Source organism: Rhinoderma darwinii, chromosome 5, assembly GCF_050947455.1.
Source record: "Rhinoderma darwinii isolate aRhiDar2 chromosome 5, aRhiDar2.hap1, whole genome shotgun sequence".
Lineage (NCBI taxonomy): Eukaryota > Metazoa > Chordata > Amphibia > Anura > Rhinodermatidae > Rhinoderma > Rhinoderma darwinii.
The window spans coordinates 25,109,335-25,132,700 of NC_134691.1; the positions used below are offsets into that span (position 1 = coordinate 25,109,335).

The 23,366-nt window shown below is 45.1% G+C and overlaps 1 protein-coding gene across 1 annotated transcript in view; it reads left to right on the top strand.

Annotated features, from left to right (window-relative positions):
* FAM91A1 (family with sequence similarity 91 member A1) overlaps nt 1-23,366 on the top strand; it is a 55,934-nt gene extending 32,568 nt beyond the window's left edge. Inside the window, exons 10-24 of the mRNA XM_075825772.1 lie at nt 1,356-1,394; nt 1,771-1,883; nt 3,110-3,228; nt 4,190-4,302; nt 6,422-6,508; nt 8,499-8,619; nt 10,454-10,602; nt 12,271-12,405; nt 12,595-12,708; nt 14,370-14,442; nt 16,502-16,654; nt 17,556-17,660; nt 20,060-20,183; nt 20,607-20,676; nt 22,319-23,366. Coding sequence (XP_075681887.1) covers nt 1,356-1,394; nt 1,771-1,883; nt 3,110-3,228; nt 4,190-4,302; nt 6,422-6,508; nt 8,499-8,619; nt 10,454-10,602; nt 12,271-12,405; nt 12,595-12,708; nt 14,370-14,442; nt 16,502-16,654; nt 17,556-17,660; nt 20,060-20,183; nt 20,607-20,676; nt 22,319-22,510 — 1,707 coding nt within the window. The 3' untranslated portion in view covers nt 22,511-23,366. The remainder of the gene's footprint in view (nt 1-1,355; nt 1,395-1,770; nt 1,884-3,109; nt 3,229-4,189; nt 4,303-6,421; nt 6,509-8,498; nt 8,620-10,453; nt 10,603-12,270; nt 12,406-12,594; nt 12,709-14,369; nt 14,443-16,501; nt 16,655-17,555; nt 17,661-20,059; nt 20,184-20,606; nt 20,677-22,318) is intronic.

Genomic DNA, 23,366 nt, shown 5'->3' on the forward strand with positions numbered 1-23,366 from the left:
TGTGTTGGGGACTTAGTTAGGGGTCTCTGTTACGGATCCGGCCCAGAACACCTGAAACAATAGTGCAACATGCTGCGCTATTTCTGGTACAACCATGGACATAATGTCTGAAACCTGAAAGTCAATGGGTTACGCCAGGCGCCGATGGTGTCCATCATGCACCAGAATCTACACTTTTTTTGTGTTCCTGCTCCTCTGACGGAGGAAAATGTATATTAAAAACAAAAATCTATAATGGCAATGCCGTAATATTTATTTAAAGGGTAACTCCAAGGTGTATGCCGACACTAAAGGGAATATTCACCAGTCCGTCCCATAGGGTTAATTCAAACCCATCCAAAGCTTTATCAAGGAGAAGTGCTGACGCTCGTGTACTCTTTACCAAATTACCTATTGCCAAAACAGTTTCAACCTGGGCATTTTTGGAATGTTTATTGGCCCCAAACCTACTGACAGGTTCCCTTTTAGGCCCTGTTCACACAGAGTTTTTTGACCCGTTTTTTTTCAGCGGAAACCGCGAAATTGCCTCCCATTATTTTCAATACGAGATGGAGGCGTTTTTTCCCGCGAGAAGAAAAAAAACGCTCGTGAAAAAGCGACGTGCCCTATCTTGAGGCGTTTTTTCCACCTCAAAAACCCCATTGAAATCAATGGGAGATGGAAAAAAACGCTGACGCGTTTTGTCATTAACCGCTCGCGGTTTTTCCCTTTACCTGTTGAAGAAATAGGTAAAAACAGTGTCAAAAAAATGGAGCTGATTTTTCCAGGCAGAGTTTTCAGCCTGCAAAAAACTCTGTGTAAATAGGGCCTTAGGGTGTGTTTTTGGAAGGCTGAAAATTCTGCCTGGAAAAATCAGCGCCAGTTTTATTTTTTATTTTTTTTAAGTGGTATTGCACCACACGCGTTTTTTTTCCGGCGGTTTTCTTTACCTATGTATTCAACAAAGGGAAAAAACACGGGTGTTCTATGACGAAAAACGCGGCAAATTTTTTTTTATTTCTGTCTCCCATTAATTTCAATGTGGTTTTTGAGGCGGAAAACGCCTCAAGATATGGCATGTCGCTTCTTTTTCCCACGTGTTTTTTTTTTTTGCTCGCGGGAATAAAACGCCTACATTGAAGTAAATTTCAGCGTTTTTTTTGCCGGTGTGAGCAGCGCCTTAAATGGGATTTGCAGTTTTGTGTAATACGCCCGCATAATATGATCCGTAATACGGCAGTAACACCCGGACACAGCGCGGTTGTCTGGTCCTGAATTTTGATCGCCATAGACTTCTGTTATATGTAACTGTTCCGTAATAATACGATTCCCGTCCCGACTTGTATCCTTCTCACCCTTCTTTTTTTATTTTACAGCTTGCAAACGTCTTGGAGATCGACTTGTCTTTAGTAAAGGTATGGGAACCGCCAACTTCACATTAAGTCCAGATGGAGGGATTAAAAATGGGGGCGAGAGAGCGAGAATTGGGGGCGAGATGTAGTCTGCACAGTGTGGCACTGGTTACTGCTGCACTTTGTGCTCCACAGCTGCTCTTCCTGAGGTTACTGGGCTGAGGAAGTTGCATTTTATTTCTATGGAGCTGAGTTTTCTGGTTACCCTGTCACTCTCACTCTCCCAATATTGTGTATATACCTGTACCCCTCTACATACTTGGATTAGTGCACAGAGGGACGGCACTTCTACGCTGATGTCGGAACATCTACATGACCGTGCAAACGCTTCCTCTCATAGTTTGCAGATATGTGATACTTACGTATTTTCTGTCCCCAGAATGCAGTTTCTATGTATTGCCGCTTGGGGTTTGCCGTTAAAAAGGGACAAGTGATCAATCATGATCAGCTGCACCCGTCATGGAGGAATGTCCCATCTGTAAACCGGCTGAAGTAATTATTCCCAGTCTAATCTTTCCTTATTACATTGATTCTGTATGTTTATGATTTACATTTTTTTGGTTGACTTGGTGACATCTGACATGGCTTTATGTTCGGGGTTGTCCTGGATTCGAAAAAAGGGTCTACTTGAAACAGCGCCACTCCTGTCCATGGGTTGTGTCTGGTATTGCAGCTCAGCCTCATTCATTTATGGGGCTGAACTGCTGACATTTGCAGCGTGAACGCCATTTCATATTTAGAGCCAATATTCTGTGCTGCTTCATTTCATTATATATTATATCTGCCTGAGCTCCGTTTTCTGTTTAGCGCTCCAATCCCACTGCTTCCTTTTTACAGAGCCATAGCGTTAAAGTGTAACTAGAAGTTTAAAAAAAACTTTCGACATGTCATAGTGACATGTCAGAAGTTTTGATCGGTGGGGGGCTCAGTGCTCTGAACCATGTCCACATTTTTTTTTACATTTAGTTACCCTTTAAATGATACAATTCGGGCTGCTAGCAACCGCCACTAGGGGGAGCTTACTGCAAACAGTTTTATTATTGAGTTCAATAGGAACTGTATAAATTAGCATGCAGTGAGCTCCCCCTAGTGGTGGCTGCAGGCAGCCTGAATTGTATTATTTAGCTCCTGGCCTGTGACACGGGTAGCAGAGGATTTGCAGCTCTGTAACAGAAAAATGGAGTTCTAACAATTAGGAGGTTTTTGAAGAAAGGCACCTAGGGGATCTTTATAAAATTAATCATGTCTAAAGCTTAAATGTACATGGCTACTTGTTACACAATGAATGCGTTTGCACTCTAGGGGGAATCAACAAAAATACCACTTTAATTGAGCCCTGCAGTTCCGGCGTCCTGGAGGTCCTGTGCCGCCTTGGCACTCCTGTGCCGCCTTGGCACTCCTGTGCCGCCTTGGCACTCCTGTCGTCGTGTTTTCTCCACATTCTGCTGTATTTTACCACAGTGGTCGGGTATTCTATGTAATCAATACGCTGCAGAACAGAGCGGCTTGTTTTCTAGCTGCCTTTTTTGTGTCGCCCAAATCACACCCAAGTGACAAAACTCTTGGGTAGAAGCTTGAATCATGCCAGCTGGTCCAGACTAGGCAGTTGGCCACAGAAGTGGCTCAGTCCAGTGGGTTCCCGTCGTCACAGCAGTTACTACATGTGTTTATATAGGACATGTGACCCCTGTACTAATATGTGGCCTCCTGATGTGCAGGAGTACACTGGATCCACAGAAAATGCTGCTGTCCTGGGAGAGCACAGAATCCAAGAGTCCGGTACAAGATCTGGTGTCTTCAGCTACCGACACCGACACAAACAGCCAGGACGATGCAGGTAACTCTGCCGTATAGTAAGAGTATATTCATGGGCAACCTATTGTAGTAAGGGTTAAAAAAAACGTGTGGGGCTCCTTGAGCTAAGACCCCCGGACGTCTACGTCTGCTACTTTCTAATATGCTCCGTATTTAAATTCCTCACCATTTTCAAGATCTCTGCTTGCTGTCCAAGATTAGAAACCACCAGAGGCTGAACACCTGACCTGATCATGTCAAAATGATGGAGGTGCTATTCAGTCTATCATAGTCTTTTCAGAAGTGTCAGTTAAACGTGATCAGTATAGCACAAGAATATTTCCATTCACTAAGGGCCAACAGAGATCTTGAAAATAAGGATTAGAAACCTAAAGTATTTTTAAAAGTTTAACTTTTCGGTAGTCAGGTGACCATATTGTGGCTTTGTGTCAGGTCCTTATCCAGGGTGATTGTGATATGGCAGAATGCCCAGGTGACACATCTTCACATGGTAAAGTTGCTGCATGACCGCAATCTATAGGGAAACATTGAGATTGCAGTGGTAGTAATTCCTCACCTTTACAGAATGTGTTCATAGCCTTCGGCCGTGTTCACACAATGCAGTTTAGTGCAATGAAAAGACTGCACCAAAACTGCGCTGTGAGCGAGGCTTTAAACTGTACAATATTCAGTACTGAGGGTGGTGTCCAAAATGGAGTAGACGTTAACAAAGTAATTTGGGCAGCATTCTCCTATTAAGAGGGTCCTTTTGGGTGGCAGTACCCGGGTGGTTCACCTCCAATAAAGGTAAAGATAGAATAATAATAAAGCATACATTTATATCACACAACACCACCATGACACGTCAAGTAGTAACGTTTCAGGCAGATGCCCCCCCTCCGTAACAGTGGGATGGACCATGTTCTGCCAATCAAAATTCATGCATACGTGTCTGACGTCTTTTTTTTTTTTATTTGTGTTTTTTTTTTGCCCCATTTTAATAGCGGAGACCTCCAGTGTGAGCAGCCTGAACCTGACCAGTGGGCACACCAAACGTATCGCCTTCTTGTTTGATTCCACTCTCACTGCCTTCCTCATGATGGGGAATTTATCACCGGTAAGGCCACGTTCACATTGTGACCTACGATGAAAAAAAAACATTTGTTTTTCAAAAGTTGTGTCCCCTCCCCCTTTGTTTTCTCACGGAGTTTGATGTAACTGATTGGACAAAAGAAAAGATGTATTATTACCGTTATAATTGAGATATATGTATATGTGGTGTGTTTGTTTTTTTATTTGATGTCCGGTATTATGGATTGAGAACACAAAAGCGGCTAATTGACATCCACATCTTTATTTCTATCCTTCGTCCCATTGACTTCGATGTTACAAAGTTCTCCTGTCTAAGACCTCATGTCCACTTCAGTTCCTTTCTTCAGGGTGCTGTTTGTTTTTTTTTTAACGGACGGCACACTGGCACATTCATATCTATAGGGCCGGGCACACTTCCGTTCTACTTTTGAGGGAATGGACGCACGGAACCTTTAAAACGTGTCCTACGTCTGTCCGTTGTTCAGTGTCTGTCTCGCCCATTGAAGCCCATGGGTCCGTCAAAACAACGATCCGCACGTGGGAAGGCATCCGAGTGCCGTCCGTTTTTCACGGAAGCATTGGCAGGGTGTGCCAAAGTTCCCTGCATTAAACACACAAAATGGATTTTAACGGACTGTTTAAAACGGAACAATGGAATTGATGCAGCGTGACAACGGAAACCACACGGATGTTACAACGGACACACGGATCCGTTTTAAACGGACGAGGAAACGGTGAAGGATGTGCGTTAAGCCTAAGGCTTTTTACGACAGACCTGGTGGGACCCCACGGACTTCCAATGACCCCCACGGACTTCCAATGACCCCCACGGACTTCCAATGACCCCCACGGACTTCCAATGACCCCCACGGACTTCCAATGACCCCCACGGACTTCCAATGACCCCCACGGACTTCCAATGACCCCCACGGACTTCCAATGACCCCCACGGACTTCCAATGACCCCCACGGACTTCCAATGACCCCCACGGACTTCCAATGACCCCCACGGACTTCCAATGACCCCCACGGACTTCCAATGACCCCCACGGACTTCCAATGACCCCCACGGACTTCCAATGACCCCCACGGACTTCCAATGACCCCCACGGACTTCCAATGACCCCCACGGACTTCCAATGACCCCCACGGACTTCCAATGACCCCCACGGACTTCCAATGACCCCCACGGACTTCCAATGACCCCCACGGACTTCCAATGACCCCCACGGACTTCCAATGACCCCCACGGACTTCCAATGACCCCCACGGACTTCCAATGACCCCCACGGACTTCCAATGACCCCCACGGACTTCCAATGACCCCCACGGACTTCCAATGACCCCCACGGACTTACTGCTAAGGTGTTCGGCGTTTTAAACGGAATAGTAGCGCTGTATGCGGCGCTGTTTTTCTCATCAATTTTGTCAGAATCTGTGATGGAGATATGAACATATACTAAGGCGTATGTCGTCCTGTTAATGTGCCACCCAACCCCTCTGCCTGCTGGTATCTCATTGGTGCTCTTATCTATTATTAAATTGCGAAAATTTGGAAATTTGCTTTGCCTTTGTTTTGCTGATTTGGTTAATTTCCTATTACAGAGCCGTGTTTTTTTTTTTTCAGAGAAGATAATGGAGGCTGAAATGTTTTAATACAGATCCCTATTTCAGCCTCTATTGTCTTATATGAGTGAAATGTGGCTCTGCATGTGCAAACTCTTCAAATACCCCATTGCTGCCCACTTTATTTCCATCCATAACCATTTCGGAGGGGAGAGCAGCCATTTATATACTTTTTTCAGAACTTTTACATTTTTTTCCTCCCTCATAAACCATCTTCGTGTGTTACTTACCCATATATCCCACATCCCAGTTCTGTCCCCACTCGCGGATATCGAAATGCCTCGTCTGATGTAAATCCTGTCCACTGGTTAGTGAAGTACCCGCCGTGTGCTCGTGATATAATCACATGACTGCATCATCCTTGGTTCACCGCGCTTGAAGGCGGAAACCTGGAACATCCTTAACTGTATCAGTGTCTGTACTTTGACGGGAAATGATGTTGTCACGTTGGTTATTGACTCTGGAGGGACTTGCAAATTGCTCATATTTGATTATTGGCTTTCCGTTATGTGTTCCAGAACCTGAAGAGCCACGCAGTCACCATGTTTGAAGTGGGCAAATTGTCAGACGAGACACTGGACAGTTTTCTTGTGGAACTAGAGAAGGTGCGCCTCTAATCCCACTGATTCTGGATGCGGTTTTGTGTATTCTTGGTCTGATTGTGTGAATTCGAAGCAAAATGATCGCCCTGGTGCAATCCATTCTAACACACTGCATGGATGGCTCAAAATTCAAACCTATTTTATAACTACGAAATAAGTAGTAAAGTAAGAAATGAAAGTGTGTAAACTATTTATTAAGCAACAAGTTAAGCAACTTTACCAATAGTCTTGGTTAAAAACCTGCCATTTTGTGCATACAGCTCCTATATAGATTGTGTCTCCATGGTTACAGACTACAAACAAACCCTCTGTAGTCTGATCCTGTAGTCCTGTGTTAATCCACTCCCTCTGCCTCCTTTTCTTCTGTCTATAAATTAGCAAGAAGAGCGTAATGCTGGCCATACGCTTTAGATAGCGGTCAGCAGAACAATCGTTCGGCCAATAGCTAATCCTCCTGACTCCCCTATACACATGCACGCTTGACTCGGCCGAACGTGCGTGAGTTTATAATAGGGAGAAGGGGGAGAGCCACTGCAAGACTCTTCTGGCAGCAGCTTATCTGCTATGAACAAAAAAGATTGGGCATTCAACGTGCCCGACCCTTCTCTTCTCAGACATCAAAGGAGATTCCAGACACCACTATATGCGTTTGATAGCGGTCGGCTACTCCTTCCAATCTTGTTTGGCTGACCGCTATTCTGAATAAGAGGAGAGGTCAATAAGCCACTGCCAGAAACCTCTGGCGGCGGCTTATCTCCCCTCAGAACAAAAGGATCGGGTGTTTAAAGGGAATGTGTCGCTAGAAAATGTATATATTTTTTTTCAGTTAAACAGTTAGTATATAAGTGATTACACATTGTTTTAATTTTTTCACAAGTCAGGAAATATTATAAATTAGATTCTAATTTATAACATTTCCATGGGCTGGGCACTAGAGGGAGCAATTCCAAAAATTGCAGCATTGGCAATGTGGGTAAAGCAACCTCATTGCTTTATGCTGCAAATTTGGGGTAGACACACTCTCTCCTCTAGTGTCCTCACACAATCCCCCCTCCCTTATCCTGGCTAGTGCGGGGGTTGAATCTACAAACCTCCTACACTGTGTGCCGCCATTTTCTGAGCGAATGCACAGTGTAGTAGGTTTACATACAGTGGTAATCACACAGTATAACACGAACATACACATACATAACTTACCTGCTCCTGCCGCCTCCGCTCCTCTGCCTTGCGTCTTCACTGCCTTGAACATATGACCGGAAGTCGTCATCTTACTGTCCAGCCACGGCTTCCGGTCCACATGAAAATGGCGCCGGATGTCGCTCTGCCGAAGACCTTCCTTTTGGTCTGTGTGGGAGCGGCGCATGCACCGTTCCCACACAGACGGCGTACGCTGCAGTGAATGGAACGGCTCCCGTACGCATTCTCTATGGGGATGTATGTGCCGTATTCCATGTCTGTATCTGTCGTTAATCGACACATACAGAGATGAAAAAAAAAAAAATGGCAGCCCCCATAGAGAAGTAAAAGTGAGAAAAAAGTAAAATGTAGAACACAAATAAAATGTATTTTAATAACATACTAAAAGCAATATTATCTTAAAAAAAAGAACATTTTGCGACACCTTCCCTTTAAATCCAACTGCCTGATCTTTATCTTCCCCCGACATCTTCAGCCGGAGGAGAGTCGGGAGGCCCCATTTACACATTTAATAGTCGACCGATCCTGATGAAATCATTTGGTTCAGCCGACATTTAATCTGTGTGTGGCCACGTTGACACATGACGGCAGGATCATACTACTCTGGGTTTGTTTATCTTTAACCATGGAGGCAAATAAGTATTAACATGAGCTGTGTACACAAGACGGTAAGATATTTTTAATCGAGACTATTGACAAAGTTGCTTTATTTTTTGTTTTAGTTGCTTTGGAACAATGAAAAAAAAATGGTTGCGACTGTTCACACCTCCTTAATCTGCATACCTTGGTCCCACAGGTGCAAAGCACAGGGGAAGGGGAGGCTCAGAGGTACTTTGATCACGCGTTGACTTTACGGAATACCATCCTCTTCCTGCGATACAACAAGGAACTTATCACTCCTGAACAATCAAATGCAGGTATGAAACGTGTCTGGTTTGTTATCTTTTACTTGGCGTCGTCTCGCTTTCCTCCTCTGGCATTCGCTCCGTCGCCTTAAGGCCCTTATTAAACCGGACGATTTTGGTGCAGCGAGCGCCAATCAGCGAGACATCATTGATCGACGCTCGTTTGCTCCAGTCACGAGGAGCTATGTATGGGGACAAGCACTCGTTACTCCGATCCCCCATCCCCATATATTATAATCATGTCAGCAGCGCGGCTCCCTGTTTACACAAGAAGATGTGCTGCCAACAACGATAATTCAGTTTTTTAAAACGATCCGATCAGCTGATGATCATTCATATGCTGATCGCTGCCCTGTTTACACAGGGCAATTATCGTCAGCGAGCGTTCTATGAACATTTGTCTGCCCGATAATCGCGCGAGGAAACCCTCTTTCGGGTCAAGGCGTCAACACATGTTCCAGGTTCCCCCACAGATTATAGGTGATCGGACAACCGGTGATGTGCCTGTGGCCTTGGAAACCATTTGACCAAACAGGATTGTCTAAAGCAGGGGTCTCAAGCATGCCGCCCCTGGGGCTGTCATCTGCGGCCCGCGGGACACGGAGCCGCTAGACTCTGGAATTCCCTGACATCGCTGTCCACATATGAACAGCGATGTCTGGAGCTTCCCCAGAGTCGGAGTCCCGTGTAGAGCGCTAGTATCGGCTCTGCTCCGGGACTCTGTGGAATTCCCTGACATCGCTGTCCATATATGGACAGTGTGTCAGGGTCTTCCCCAGAGCGGAGACCCGAGCAGAGCGCTAGTATCGGCTCTGCTCCGGGACTCTGGGGAAGCCCCAGACATCGCGTGTCCAAACATGGACACTGATGTCAGGGAATTCGACAGAGCCGGAGTCCAGTGCAGAGCTCTAGTACAGGCTCTGCCCCGGCACTCTGTGGAATTCCCTGACATCGCTGTCAATATATGGACAGTGTCAGGGTCTTCCCCAGAGCGGAGACCCGAGCAGAGCGCTAGTATCGGCTCTGCTCCGGGACTCTGGGGAAGCCCCAGACATCGCGTGTCCAAACATGGACACTGATGTCGGGGAATTCGACAGAGCCGGAGTCCAGTGCAGAGCTCTAGTACAGGCTCTGCCCCGGCACTCTGTGGAATTCCCTGACATCGCTGTCAATATATGGACAGTGTCAGGGTCTTCCCCAGAGCGGAGTCCCGAGCAGAGCGCTAGTACAGGTTCTGCTCCGGGACTCTGTGGAATTCCCCAGAGCAGGAGTCCCAGTGATGTCAGGACCACAGCGGGAGTCGCAGAAAGAGCCTACTAGCGGTCTTCCCCGGACTCCAGCTCTGGGGTTGCCCCTGACATCTCTGTCCATATATGGACAGTGATGTCAGGAGCAAAGCTGGAATCCCAGGCAGAGTCTTAGAAGCGGCTCTGCTCTGAGATTCCAGCTCTGGGCAAGCCCCTGACATCGCTGTGGCAGCATCTGCGGAGGGCGCCGGACTGCATTTAGCGACACTTGTTGAAATAAGCACGTGGAGAAATATCTCAAATTTTAAACCTAGCGCTATTATTATAGTAATGTAGTATTCGTATAGTGTTATAGTAGTTCAAATAAGTAATTTATTAACAATAATTTTGTATTGTATCAAATTTGAAAGTAATGCGGCCCGTCAACTTCCCATTTTTTCTATATGCGGCCCACTTACCCTGCCGAGTTTGAGACCCCTGGTCTAAAGCATAGACTATCTTTAAAGTGACGTTTTCTTTTTATTTTTGAGTCTTCAGAAGAAATTTTGTTAGAAAATTCTCATTAAGACCTACAGCAAATCACTGTTTTGTAAGTGCAGGTTTACCGCTGGATCTGTTGCGATGTGAGAGTCTCCTAGGCCTGGACCCAGCGACCTGCAGTCGGGTCTTAAACAAAAACTACTCCCTCTTAGTGTCTATGGCGCCCCTCACCAATGAGATCCGGCCAATCAGCAGCTGCACCCCCCAGGTAGGTTTTGTCCGTCTGCCATATCTGGTGACTTTAATTGTACTGAGCTTGAACTGTCCTTCGGAGCTATGTCGCTGCTGCTTTGCATTGTGGAAAACGTTATCAGTACATCAGACTGTTTTACTGTGTCTGCTGTAAACACTACATCTTCTGCAATGCGGTACAACAGAGCATATTCTGTGTTGCAGGAATATATGATAATTGCGTTAAAATGAAGCCAACATTATCATGAATGCATGTCTGTTTTAATAATCAAAAATATGTGAAGTTACTTTGAGGACCTGTGACCTCTCCTGACATGTCTGTGTTAGTAAATACTTATATTCCCCATAAAATCACAATCATTTTTTTCTTAGTACTATGTGTTGTGCTGTTACTCTGTTATTCCTCCTAGAAATGTATGAATACATTGACAACTGGATGTTACCATTTTCCTTGCGAAAGGGGCGTGTCCCTATACCGTCTGAGACTAACCACTGATTGGACAGTGTCCGACTGTAGGGACACGCCCCCAACCGGTAGCACACCGTTGTTGATTTATGCATTTGTAGGAGGAATAACAGAGGAACGGTACCACACATTCTAAGAGAAGCTGTTCCAGAATCGTTATTTTACAGGGAACACAACTCTACACTAAAACAGACATGTCAAGAGAGGTGACCGGTGCTCTTTAAAGGTTTTGTCCACCCTTTAAACCATTGTGTTAATCTAATATTTGTATAGCGGTCAGAGCTTTATTTTTCTGATACAGAGCCCCAAATCCCCTGCATAGTGTTAGTGAACTAATAAAATTCTGTCCGCCTGCAGCCACCACTAGAGGGAGCTTACTGCATACGTATATTGAACTCCATAATAACACAGCATGTAGTAGGCTCCCCCTTGTGGCGGCTGCTGGCTATATCAGAAAAACCAATAAAGATTATATTAAGAAATTCATTCGTACAAATTTAGGCAACAACATGATGATAAAAGGTGGAGTTTTACTTTAAGGTAAACAAGTAAAATATATCTGCACAGTTATCCAGCATTATATTATAGGGGGGATAATTCCTTAATGATCGCTAGATGATCCGCAGCCTCCATCATGGAAGTATAGAATCACGTCCCAGCTAATTTAAGCCCCGCCCCAACCCCACCTGGCCACACCTCCAAAACAACCCATCTAAAGACAATACAGTGCCCAGACCTAGTGATCCCAATGGTGTTCCTGTACTTTTCCAAATAGTAGTGATCCCGGCAGACTGTCTCCACATCATACTGACGCAGTGGTGCCCACCTTATACCACTGTGCCCGCTACATAGGAGTGACCATAAAATAATCACACCGTTGTGCCCTCAGGGAGGTTACTCCTACAGCAGCGCTCAGTCTAATGCAACATACTACAACACTCTTATCTCCGCCACGATCCTGTACTGCTCTCTACTCCTATGACCGGATCTTGTGTGTGAGCAGCCAATCAGCAGCCATTTGATTGTAGTGATTTTTTATTTATTTTTTGCCAATCGCTACACTCGGAGAATGGAGATGTAGGGTGATCCAGGACCGTGCTGGACATGGGGGGGTTGGTTGGGAGGTTTCCTTGCTGGAGTTGCGGTAGTAATAAAATAAGGCATGGAAGCCGCATGTGGTCGCAGGAAGCCATAATGCATTTGTGGTTTTTTTTACAGCACATTGGACCGGCAATCCCAGAAGTCAGCTCCATATGGTTTAAGCTCTACATATACCATGTTTCTGGCTCTGGGCCGCCATCCCTCTTACTGTCTAAGGGGACCAGACTCCGCAAGTTACCAGACGTTTTCCTGGTAAGAATCATGAATGTGAATCTGCATCCTCCGTCCTCTGTGCTGCTCCAGAGTAGTTTAAAGGCTTTTACTTCTTGCCCCACATTGTTCTGGAGAGGGTCACGGACTCCCACAAATGACCGTCCCCTATGGCGCTTTGTCCTTTCTAATCCCTGTCATGTGATCAATCTGAACAGATGTATTTTATAGGCCTATGACCGGTTACTGATTACATCTTGGGGACATGATCCAGGCGTGGTCCCTACATCGAACGTCCTGGTGATGCTGAATGATGCTCTAACTCACTCTGCTGTTCTCATTCAGGTATGTCTGCTATGGGGATTTCTTTTTATTTTATTTTGTTACTTTTAAGGTGAATATTTTCCCTTGAACTTTTTGATTTTAAAATTTGTTATATATTCTAATAGGTTCAAAATTCTGTGCTGATTTTCATAATATATCTTTGTAGTGGTCAGAGAATTGTTTTTTCTGAAACAGAGCTCCAAATCCCCTGCATAGACCTAGGCATTTATCATTTAACTCTACCTGCAGTCACCACTAGAGGGAGCTCACTGCGCACTGTTACTATTGAATTCCATTTCTAAACAGTATGCAGTAAGCTCCCTCTAGTGGTGACTGCAAGTAGATAGACATTTATCATTTAACTCAGTCTATGCAGGGGATTTGGATCTGTGTCCGAACAAAATCCATTTTGACCCCTGTAAATATATATTAAGAAATAAATCTGTGCGATATTTTGCTCCTAACAACAATGTGGTGATAAAAGGCGAACATTTACATTAAACTGTTTATACATGTTTGCTGCTTCACATAAATATTAGAATATTATGTATTGCTTTGTGATATTAGGTGTAGGAATGCGGGCACAATGCCTACGTGTGAAGACTGCTCTAAAAAATAAAATGTATTCTAAAATATACAACATTTGAGACTATTCTGATGACTATTGGCTCAGGAGGAGAGTCCGTAGCATCTTATTAGTCCTCCAGTCAGCGCTTTCCATTCTGTGCCGCCCTGGAGCGAGTGTGCAGCGCTCCGATGATCACTTACCAACGGGATCAGAGGAACCTCTGATCCCAGCCATTTAACCCTTTGATCATCCTGCAGTCACTCTTGACAGAAGTGATCAAACGGGTCTCACTGCTTTGAGCAGATCACCAGTCTTCCCAATGACTAGGACTGGGAAACCCCGTACAGTCAGGATTGGGGACCTGTTGTGTAAAGCCAAGCCTGCTACTATGGCACATGTAGAGTTTTTCTCTCACCAGACTGTCAGAAGGACACAAAGGATAATGTGTAATCCTACAGAAGTGTGCGAATACATTACACATTTCAAATCAAGAAGAAAAATAGTAATCCCTTAATAGGATTAAATAAAAAAAGTAATAAAAAAAAAAGAAATTGCGTGTGATAAAGTTTGTTGCGCTTACGTTACACGTATTAGGTCTCCCCATGACTGTAATAACCTGAAGAATTAGTTTCTCGTTATTTAGTGTGAGCTGTGAGGAGTAAATCACTTCTTTTTTTTTTTTTCTTTATCCCAAAAATAAATTCTTTGGAAGAGCTGCGTCTGAGCCACAAATGTAGGAATTATTGTGTGTAGGTCGACCATGTACAGGCCAGCATGTGTAAGACCAAGTACACACTGCCCATACAGCGCCGGGGCGAAGATCTCGGCTCAGACACTGGATCTGTAGCAGTTATTAGTTTATAATTCAGAATGACATGAGATTGTAAGTCGCCTATATTTTAAATTTATGGAGCCCCTGCGACATGTAAGGCGTGCTTGGATTTAAAAATCCACATTCTGCTCTAAAGTCCATGCTGATTGTTTCCCGGCGCACGTGGATGGGGTGTACTGCACTTTGTTGCTGATCTTCGGAGACGTCTGAATGTAGTATTAGTCAGCACTTACCCTGACAGCAGAGGGCGCTAATTGTATGCATATATTCCCGTCTGCTCAGGGCCATGGGACGCGTGGAATGGGAGAGACTTCACATGTGCCGTTCCCCTTCGATGAATCGGAGCTACAGGGAGGTAATACATTTTTTGTAAATCTGCTTTATTTGTTCTGGCAATACCATAATGTGCGCTCAGTGCAACCGAGTATTGACCAATCAAATGATTTCTGTAAGAAAACCAATCCCTGGAACAGGGATCAAATTTACAACCCGTCTCCGAAACAGGCCGTACTGATACAAGGGCAGGTAAAACAGTCACCAGCAGGATGCAGGCAAACCACCATGCTACATAGAGGGAGATTACACCGGTGCAATATACTGATTAACAGCCACTACCACACCTATCATCCGTGAGGGGGTGGCTGCTCAGTGTTATCATTGCACACTGATACTATAAGCTGCCGGTCACAGTTATTAGTTACGCCCATGCTATTAGGTCAGCCCGTCTGCCCAGCACCTCCTAAGTGCACCACACAAAGTACTGACACTCCAAACGTCAAACATAATAAACATGAGGTATTAGTTGGTACCACATCAAGACGATGAGGATCCATGACGCGGGTTGCTTATGTTTTTTCTTCTTTTTGCAGGATGCAGACAGGCCTTGTGATGTTTGGGGAGAATGGGGTGTCAGTACTTTGTGTGGTATGCTTAGATCGCCCTCTAATAGTCTGGCCATAAGTAATAGTCTGTAAGCCAGCGTGGGGCACTACACGTAACCCATGACTGGCACCAAATTGAAGCCTAAGAACGCCTTTACACCATCCGGCTGGAATTGCTCCGCTTCCTCGGGTGAAAAAAACGCATGCGATTTTACAGCAAATTGTTGCAGCTTAACGGCGAGTACAGGCGAAGAACAAAAATCATGCGTCTCCTGTACTTGCCGCAAAACCATTGCGCATGGCAATTACCGTGGCTCGACAGCACCATCTACAGGCCTCTTATCTATGTGCAATTGTAATACTAAGCAGCCATTCCCCTCATGAATGATGGGGGGGGGGGGGGGGGGGGCATGTTTGTGTCATTAACAGTGTAAAATAAAGACCCTTCACCAGCAAACATTGTCTTTAGGCTCTGTTCACATTACGTTTTAAGGCTTTGGAGGTTTAAGTAAGGAGGAATTCCCTGTGTACTCCTTTATATGGAAGGCTTCAACGTATGCCGCCGTACATCCATATGTCGCCAATCGGCGCTCATTAAAAAAAAAAACAACCATGTTTACGTGTGGTATACTTTCAAACTGGCTCCAATGCCAAAACTGCATCCGTGTGGCATACGCCAGGTGAGTGAATAGGGCCCTGCCACTTTCCTGGTGCATAGGCTGAATGTTGTTCACAATCCTGATGTGAACAGAGCCTTAAGGGCCTTTTACACCGGCTGACAATCTGCCGGTGCAGCGAACGCCGATCAACGAGACATCGATGATCGGCACTCGCTTGCTCCTATCACACGGAGCTGTGGATGGGGGCGGTTGTTACTCCGATCACTCGTCCCCATCCATTATCATCATGTCGGCAGCGCGTCTCCCTGTTTACACAGGTGCTGCCGACAACGATATTTATCAGGGCGATTATCGTATGAACGCTCGTATGCACGATAATCGCCCAGTGTAAAGCCCCCTTTAGATTGCAGCATTTATCAGTGGGCACAATTACACTCACTCTACATCCTCAATGTCAGTCAGGAGCCGGGAAAGTTCATCTCACCGCCTGTGACTTTCATGTTACTTTTGTTTAAATTCTATGTCTTGTGAAACCTCTTGGCATACGTAACAGGGGAAAGGGGTCGTGGCAGGCAGGACGCCACCCCTGGTCCTCCCAGATGTATTGCGGGCGACTCTTAGCGGTAGGCATTGCATTATTGGGTCATCTATAGAATACCTTAATCTGAAAGGTTGTGTTGTGGTGACGGATTTGCTCTTACAGATTTACATGTCGTTTATCATTTTTAGAAGTTTTCATAAGTGGTAATAATTCTACTTACATACTCACACATATGCATCAGGTTCAACCTCTTTTGTAGTGGCTTGATCCAGAGGCGAGGAGAAGAAACCCCCCCCCCTGGGTGGTCCTACTAATCTGGGGGACTGGTGGGGATAGTACTAATGAGGGGACTGCTGTCTGTTACTTCTCTAGAGTTCTCCAGCCACAGTATGGGCGTCCACAAAGCTTTGGAAGTTTTAAGGGACAGGATAGATTTGGAGCACTTCTGTGGGTACATCACGATGCTGAACCCCACCAGTCACCACGTCAGCCACAGAAGACTGAGCGACGCCTCTGATGGAAAAGGTAAAGTGCCCCTATCCTGTAGACGACTTCATGTTGTGCTGGTATCTCGCTGTGTAAGTTGTGAGCGTTTTATGTAAATAAAGCTTAAAGTATTAGAAAAACATGGCTGCTTTCTTCCAAAAACAGCACCACACCCGTACACAGGTTGTGTATGGTATTGCAGCTCAGCCTCATTTACTTCAATGGAGCAGAGCTGCAATACCATACACCACCCATGGTCAGGTGTGGTGCTATTCCTAGTAATCCTGTACAACACCTTAAGGGTACGTTCACACGCAGTGCTTTCAGGCGTATTTCGGGGCATTTACACCTGGAAAAACGCCTGAAAAAAACGGAAGCTGAACGCCTACAAACATCTGCCCATGGAAATCCATGGGAAAAACAGCATTTAGTTCATACGGGGCGTCTTTTTACGCCGCTGTTTTAAAAACGGAGCGAAAAAAGACGCTCCGTAAAAAGTGCATGTCACTTCTTGAGTCGTTTTTTGGAGCTGATTTTCCGTTGAACACTATGAAAAACGCCTCAAAGTATATTTGAGTATTCGGATGTAACTTTGGCTGCCTTGAATTGTGGATTATTCACCGCTACAATCAGATGAATGTAATAGACGGACAAGATGGGAGCTGCTCTTTGATAGCGGCTCATCGCTGTAGAACATAAAGAGGGGATTAATTTTTTTATTATACGGGGTAAACCGCAATGGTAGATCAGAGTTGTATGGGATTAGAAGTGCTGCTTTCTTAAAAAAACAAAACAGCGCCACTCCTGCCTACAGGTCGTGTGTGGTATTGCAGCTCTGCTCCGTTCTAGACGTAGTCTTTAAGCATTTACAGCTTTGATCATTGAGAGATTGAAATATTAATGATACAGGTTCCTGTGCCTTTTTCATTGGTTTATACAGATGAGTCTTGTCTAGCGGTGGGCTCTGAAGTCAATGGCAGCACGGAGTCCTTTGAGCTCGTTGTTGAAGAACCTGCAGTGGAATCGGGACAAAAAGCCAGTGAAGGTGCAGTCCTCCATATCGTCGTGTTCACCTGATACTGCGGGTTGGGGGTCAACTAAATGGTAGAATGTTTTTTAAAAGGAACCGGTCAGTAGGTTTGGAGCCACTAAACCACCAGCATATAATGAAGCAGAGGACAGTCTACTGCGCATGTGCAGTGAATGAGGTGAGCGGTCCTCTGCTTCATGTGCGTATGCCCCACACGCCGCCAGACTCTTTCGGTAACCTGTAATTTTACTTTACTGATTATTCCCTTAACATCCGTTTTTGATGTGGGCAAATTTGGAACCCTAAACTGCTGCAGAACGGCGTTCTGGTGGTTTAGTGGCTACAAAATTTCTGACTGGCTTCCTCCTTGAATGTTGCCGCTTGACCGCCATTTTTTAAAAATATAAATAAGTCCAATAGTCCATGCTGATTCATTTTTTTTTAAGATCTTTATAGTGATCCAAGTTCCGTTTTCCTGATACGGAGCTTCAAATCTCCTGCATAGACCGTTATTCAGGCTGCCTACAGCCACCACTAGGGGGAGCCATGAAGCTTGTTGCACAGTTACTGTTAGTACGTAGAATTCAATAAAAACTCTGTATTCAGTGACCGCCCTCTAGAGGTGGATACAGGCAAGCAGAATTTTATCGTTTAACGCTAGAACTATGCAGGCGATTTGGAGATCAGTATTAGGAAAAATATATTTAAGACCTTTTTACAGAATATTGGACCTAAACACTTTATACGGTGTCAGAAGGGGGAGGTTCACTGTAATTGACTTGGATTCGTTATTTGTTTGAGTCTATAGTAATACTAGGACCCCTTAGTACAATTAGAAATCAAATATAGGGGTTTTCTGGCTTTATCAAAATAAATCTTAATCCTTGTGTAATTAAAAGTTCTGTAACTCTCTAATATACTTTGTGTTTCCATTTATCATTTACTTCTCTGCTTGCTGTCAATAAACGGGAGCGTTCTTTATATCCATGGACTGAAAACGTACAGGCCTGATACTTCTCACAGCTGAGTTTTTGTTACAGTTGCATCCAGTCTAGGCACTCCTTTGTGAGCTAAAGTCTGGACTCCAGGCAGATACATTTGGTCAGCACTGATACATTGTAGCAAACAAGTCAGGACATGAGGGATATTTGTATTTATCTCAGAGGATTTCATAAACACGAGACAATTGTAGCAAACTCTCAGCCGTGAGAAACATTAGGTCTGTACCGACTTTTGGTCTCTGAATGTAAATAAGAATGTTTACGTTCACCGACCGCAAGCAGGGATCTGAATTGCAACGAATATTAGATAGTTGCAGAACTTTTCATTATTCATTGAGTAAACTTTACTCTAGAACACTGGAGAAGCCCTTTTAAAGGGAATTTGTCAGCAGTTTGACCCCTAAAAACCGCCGCGAGCGCTATATAGAGGATGGGGGACAGAGGCGGAACTACACTTGTGATGTCGGTCGTGTAAGTTGCATGACCGAGAAATGTACGTCGCTAAATCTAATGATTTAAACCTTTTAGGAAGATTTAGAAATCTAATGTCGCTGGTGCCGCAGCCGCCCCATCTGCGGTCTCCTGATTGGATGCAAGAGCTGTCAGTCAGGGGAGGGGCTGAGAGAGCGTGGAGCACTGAACATGAAGGAGCCGCCTCCGTGGCGCTTGCGATAGTGCTATATAGAGGATGGTGAGAGCACTATCGGCAGTTTTGAGGGGGTTAGAACTGCTGACCGTTCCCTTTTAATTCTGAAGTGCTTCTTCCCCCTTCTTCATGACATGTGGAATACCCCTTAAAGAGGACCCGCCACCTCTCCTGATATGTCTGTTTTAGTAAATACTTGTATTCCCCAAGAAATAAGAATTCTAAAGCATCTCTTCCTAGAACTCTTTGTAGTGGTGTTCCTCTGTTATTCCTCCTAGAAATGTATGAATAAATTGATAACTGGGTGAAACCAGTTGGGGGGGGGGGGTGTCCCTACACTGTCAGCACTAATTGGATAGTATCAGTCTGAATAAGACACTGTAGGGACACGCCTCTGACCAGGGAAATAACACCCAGTTGTCAATTTATTCACACATTTCTAGGAGGAATAACAGAGGAACAGCACAACCGAGTTCTACGTAAATATATTCCAGAATTGTTATTTCATGGAGAATACAAGTATTTACTAAAACAGAAATATCAGGAGAGGTGACGGGTCATCCTTAAAGTATCTGTGTTATCTTCCACATGTTTACTGCCTCCAGTGTCCTGCAGATGGAGTGTTCTTTAGTTTAGGTAACCGCATGTAATGAGAAATCATACCCTGACCTGGAGTATATTTGAATGAGCGCTTCCTCATCGCATAGTGGGGGCAGCCAGGGTATCGGGAGACCATTAACAATACTTGTTCTGAATGTTTGTTACAGCACCAGCAGTGGAGAGAGACTGGGTCCCCCTGGAGCTTTGTTATGGCATCCCGCTGTTCAGCTCCGAACTCAACCAGACCGTGTGCAAAAAGATTGCTGCCCATGGACTGTGCGGAAAAGAGAGGTGATCACCGAGAGACGTCTCCTCCGTCCTGTAACGTTCCTCTACTCTGGTCGTGCCACCATCTGTGTACGCGCACGCGCACCATGGCTCTTATAATCGACAGCAATATTGCTAATGTGGCCAGAGCCTTAGAGAGTATCTCCTAAAGGGGGTCTCTGACGTCTCGCCAAAATACAGATCCGGATCACTGATCCATTTGTCTACGTCAGAATACGGCATCAGATGGAGCATTCTGCGTACTGATCTATATGAAATGTATGTAGATATCTGACCCTATAGCTCCATAGAATTACATTGCCTCCATAGTCCCTTCCTAGTCTATATGTAATGGATGTGGATCCCCAATACACATGTATGGATAAGGCCTCAGTCCCTATTAACCAGTTATTCTACCTCTTCTCACTCTCCACCTTGTCTTCACAGCCTTCAACATCTCCTTCACTCCAGCCGGAAGCTTTCCCTCCAGGTTCTCAGCTTTGTTCAATCATTCCAGGTAATTTTTGTGTAAATACAAACCTCCAACTAGGACTGGGCAAGTAGTAAAAAAAACAACACGAAAATCAGAGCAGATAACCGATGTCCTCTCGTACATTTCGTCCCCCCCCCATTTCAACTGTATCTGCGTCCTCATGACAGATGCAGTTGAATCCAGTGGTGGAGCAGTCCGCTCCCTGCTCCATCAATCACTATGTAACGCCGACTGAGCAGCTTGGCATAGACAGGCGTGATGTCATCGCATCTGTCTGTCCCCAGCAACACTGCGGAGGAGCAGAGGGATCGCCACCACTTGCTGGATTAGGTGAGGTTTTTTTACTAGGCACTATAGGGGCATTAGACTGTGTGTCGGTTATGGGGGCATTATACTGTGTGGAGGGCAGCTGTGGGGGCATTCTACTGTATGGGGCAGATAGGGGGGCATTATACTGTGTGGAGGGCATCTAGGGGGCATTATACTGTATGGGGCAGATAGGGGGGCATTATACTGTGTGGAGGGCATCTAGGGGGCATTCTACTGTATGGGGCAGATAGGGGGGCATTATACTGTGTGGAGGGCAGCTAGGGGGCATTCTACTGTATGGGGCAGATAGGGGGGCATTATACTGTGTGGAGGGCAGCTAGGGGGCATTATACTGTATGGGGCAGCTAGGGGGCGTTATACTGTAGGGGGACATTATACTGTATGGGGGCAGCTATGGGGCATTATACTGTTGGGTGTTCTATGGGGCATAATACTGTATGGGGGCTGTCGGGGTAGATTATATACAGTAGGCTCTGGATATATAATTCAATGGTATGGCATACAAATAGGGGGTGTGGCATGTAAATAGGGGGTGTGGCATGTAAATAGGGGGTGTGGCATGTTAAGAAAGGGGTAAGACCTAAATGATCGTTCATTAATCGTAATTGAGGTGACCTGTTCATTTAATCGTGATTTTGATTTAGTTTATAATTGCCCAGCTCTACCTCCAACCTACTTCACGGGTTGGTAATTCAGGACAAAGGTTGGGGTCCAAGCTCCTGGGGCACACTTGGTATCCCTTTCTGTCTAAATAAGGCATTGTTTGCATCTGCGTTAGGGTCCCTTTCCGTCAGAACGGGACCCTGACTGACACAGACGGAAACCAAAGGTTGATTTCAATGTTGACAGATCCGGTGCCAATGGTCGACTTTTAGTTCCCATAATGCAATGCACTTAAATGAGAAACTACATCTCCCACAGTTCTTCATTGCAGAGCATGCTTTGTATAGACACTGAATGAGCAGGGATGGAGGGCTTGCTACAGGAAGAAGTCAGGACATAATGATAGAAAGCGGACAGGGCACTAGCAGAATTTTAAATGCAGCTCTGGAGGTGAATGGAGTATTAAGACCTGATTAAAGCTCAAAATCCAAACCTGATAAGCAAAGAGAACATGATACGAAGAAACTCAAAGCTAATTTTAGAACTGAAGCAGCACTTTATAAGGTGGGGGGACGGGTACGACTTTCTAATATTCGTTCATCCCCGGTTCTGCCTCCCTGCAATGATGCCAGGGCCTGCAGTAGAGGGGATGTAGGGAGAGTCTCATCCATTGGGCAGTTTTAAGGGGTAAGACCATATTTTTTCTACACTGACCCTCTGACTTATCTCCTAGGAAAGCAACTCTGCCGGTGAACACACATTGGAAACTGGCACATTGAGCATGTTGGCACAGCCGGGCCCTACGGACGTTGGGGTGCCCCTGCCTTCAAAGAATCTGATATTTCAAGACGGCATCCTCTCAGAGTGGAACGGTCGGGCGCGGGTCTCCGCTCACCACGTGCACATACCAAGCGAGCAGGCCTGACGATGAGCATGTCGCCCATGTACCCGTGAATCTCCTGCCCTGTCGGTGTTCGTGTTTATTGCTGCTGCTGTGTGGGTTATGTTTTAGCAGCATAGTCTGTGGCCGGTCACTCTTGTGTCCTGTGACAAATATCCTGCATTTCTTCTACATTCCTAGGACGCCCGCTGTAGATTTAGGGGCGAGCATAGCAAGAAATGAGCAAAAAACCTGCATGATTTATCGGGACTTGTCCTGATTTTTCCCAAGAAGTTTGTGATCCTGCAAGAAATATGGTGGTAAAAAGAAGCTATAGGTTAGCAACCTTTTGTCCCGCCACTGGGCAACCTGGTCACGTGACATCGCTATGGACGCCATCTCACTGCGGACGATTTCTCGCAGGTTTTCAGACTTCTTGGGGAAAAAAAACCGTTAATGTAAAAACCACTGAGTTCAGCAAATGTCACTTTATCAAGGACCAAAAAAAATAATCGTTTTTTTTCCGTTTATTCTAAGGAAAGATTTAGTAAAATTCTGAACTCGCTGTTATTTATTGAAGGTGTGAAAAGTTCGGAAGAAAAATCATCTCGGCACAAAAAAAATATGAAAAACTCTGCATTATTCTAATTAATATTTTTACACATTTGACAGCAGAACCTGCAGTGTATATTAAATCTGTGACGATTTGTCTGATTTTGTAATTTTATTACCAGTATTCGTGAGCGATTTCCCCTCCCCCATCATACGGCTCGCTGTATAATACGACCCCTTCCATACGTGGATGAGCGGCCTGGAATCACACACAACGCACAGTCTTTTTATTGAAGAACGCTGTAAATCTAAAGTGTAATAGTTTATTAAATTGACCCTGTATAAAGGA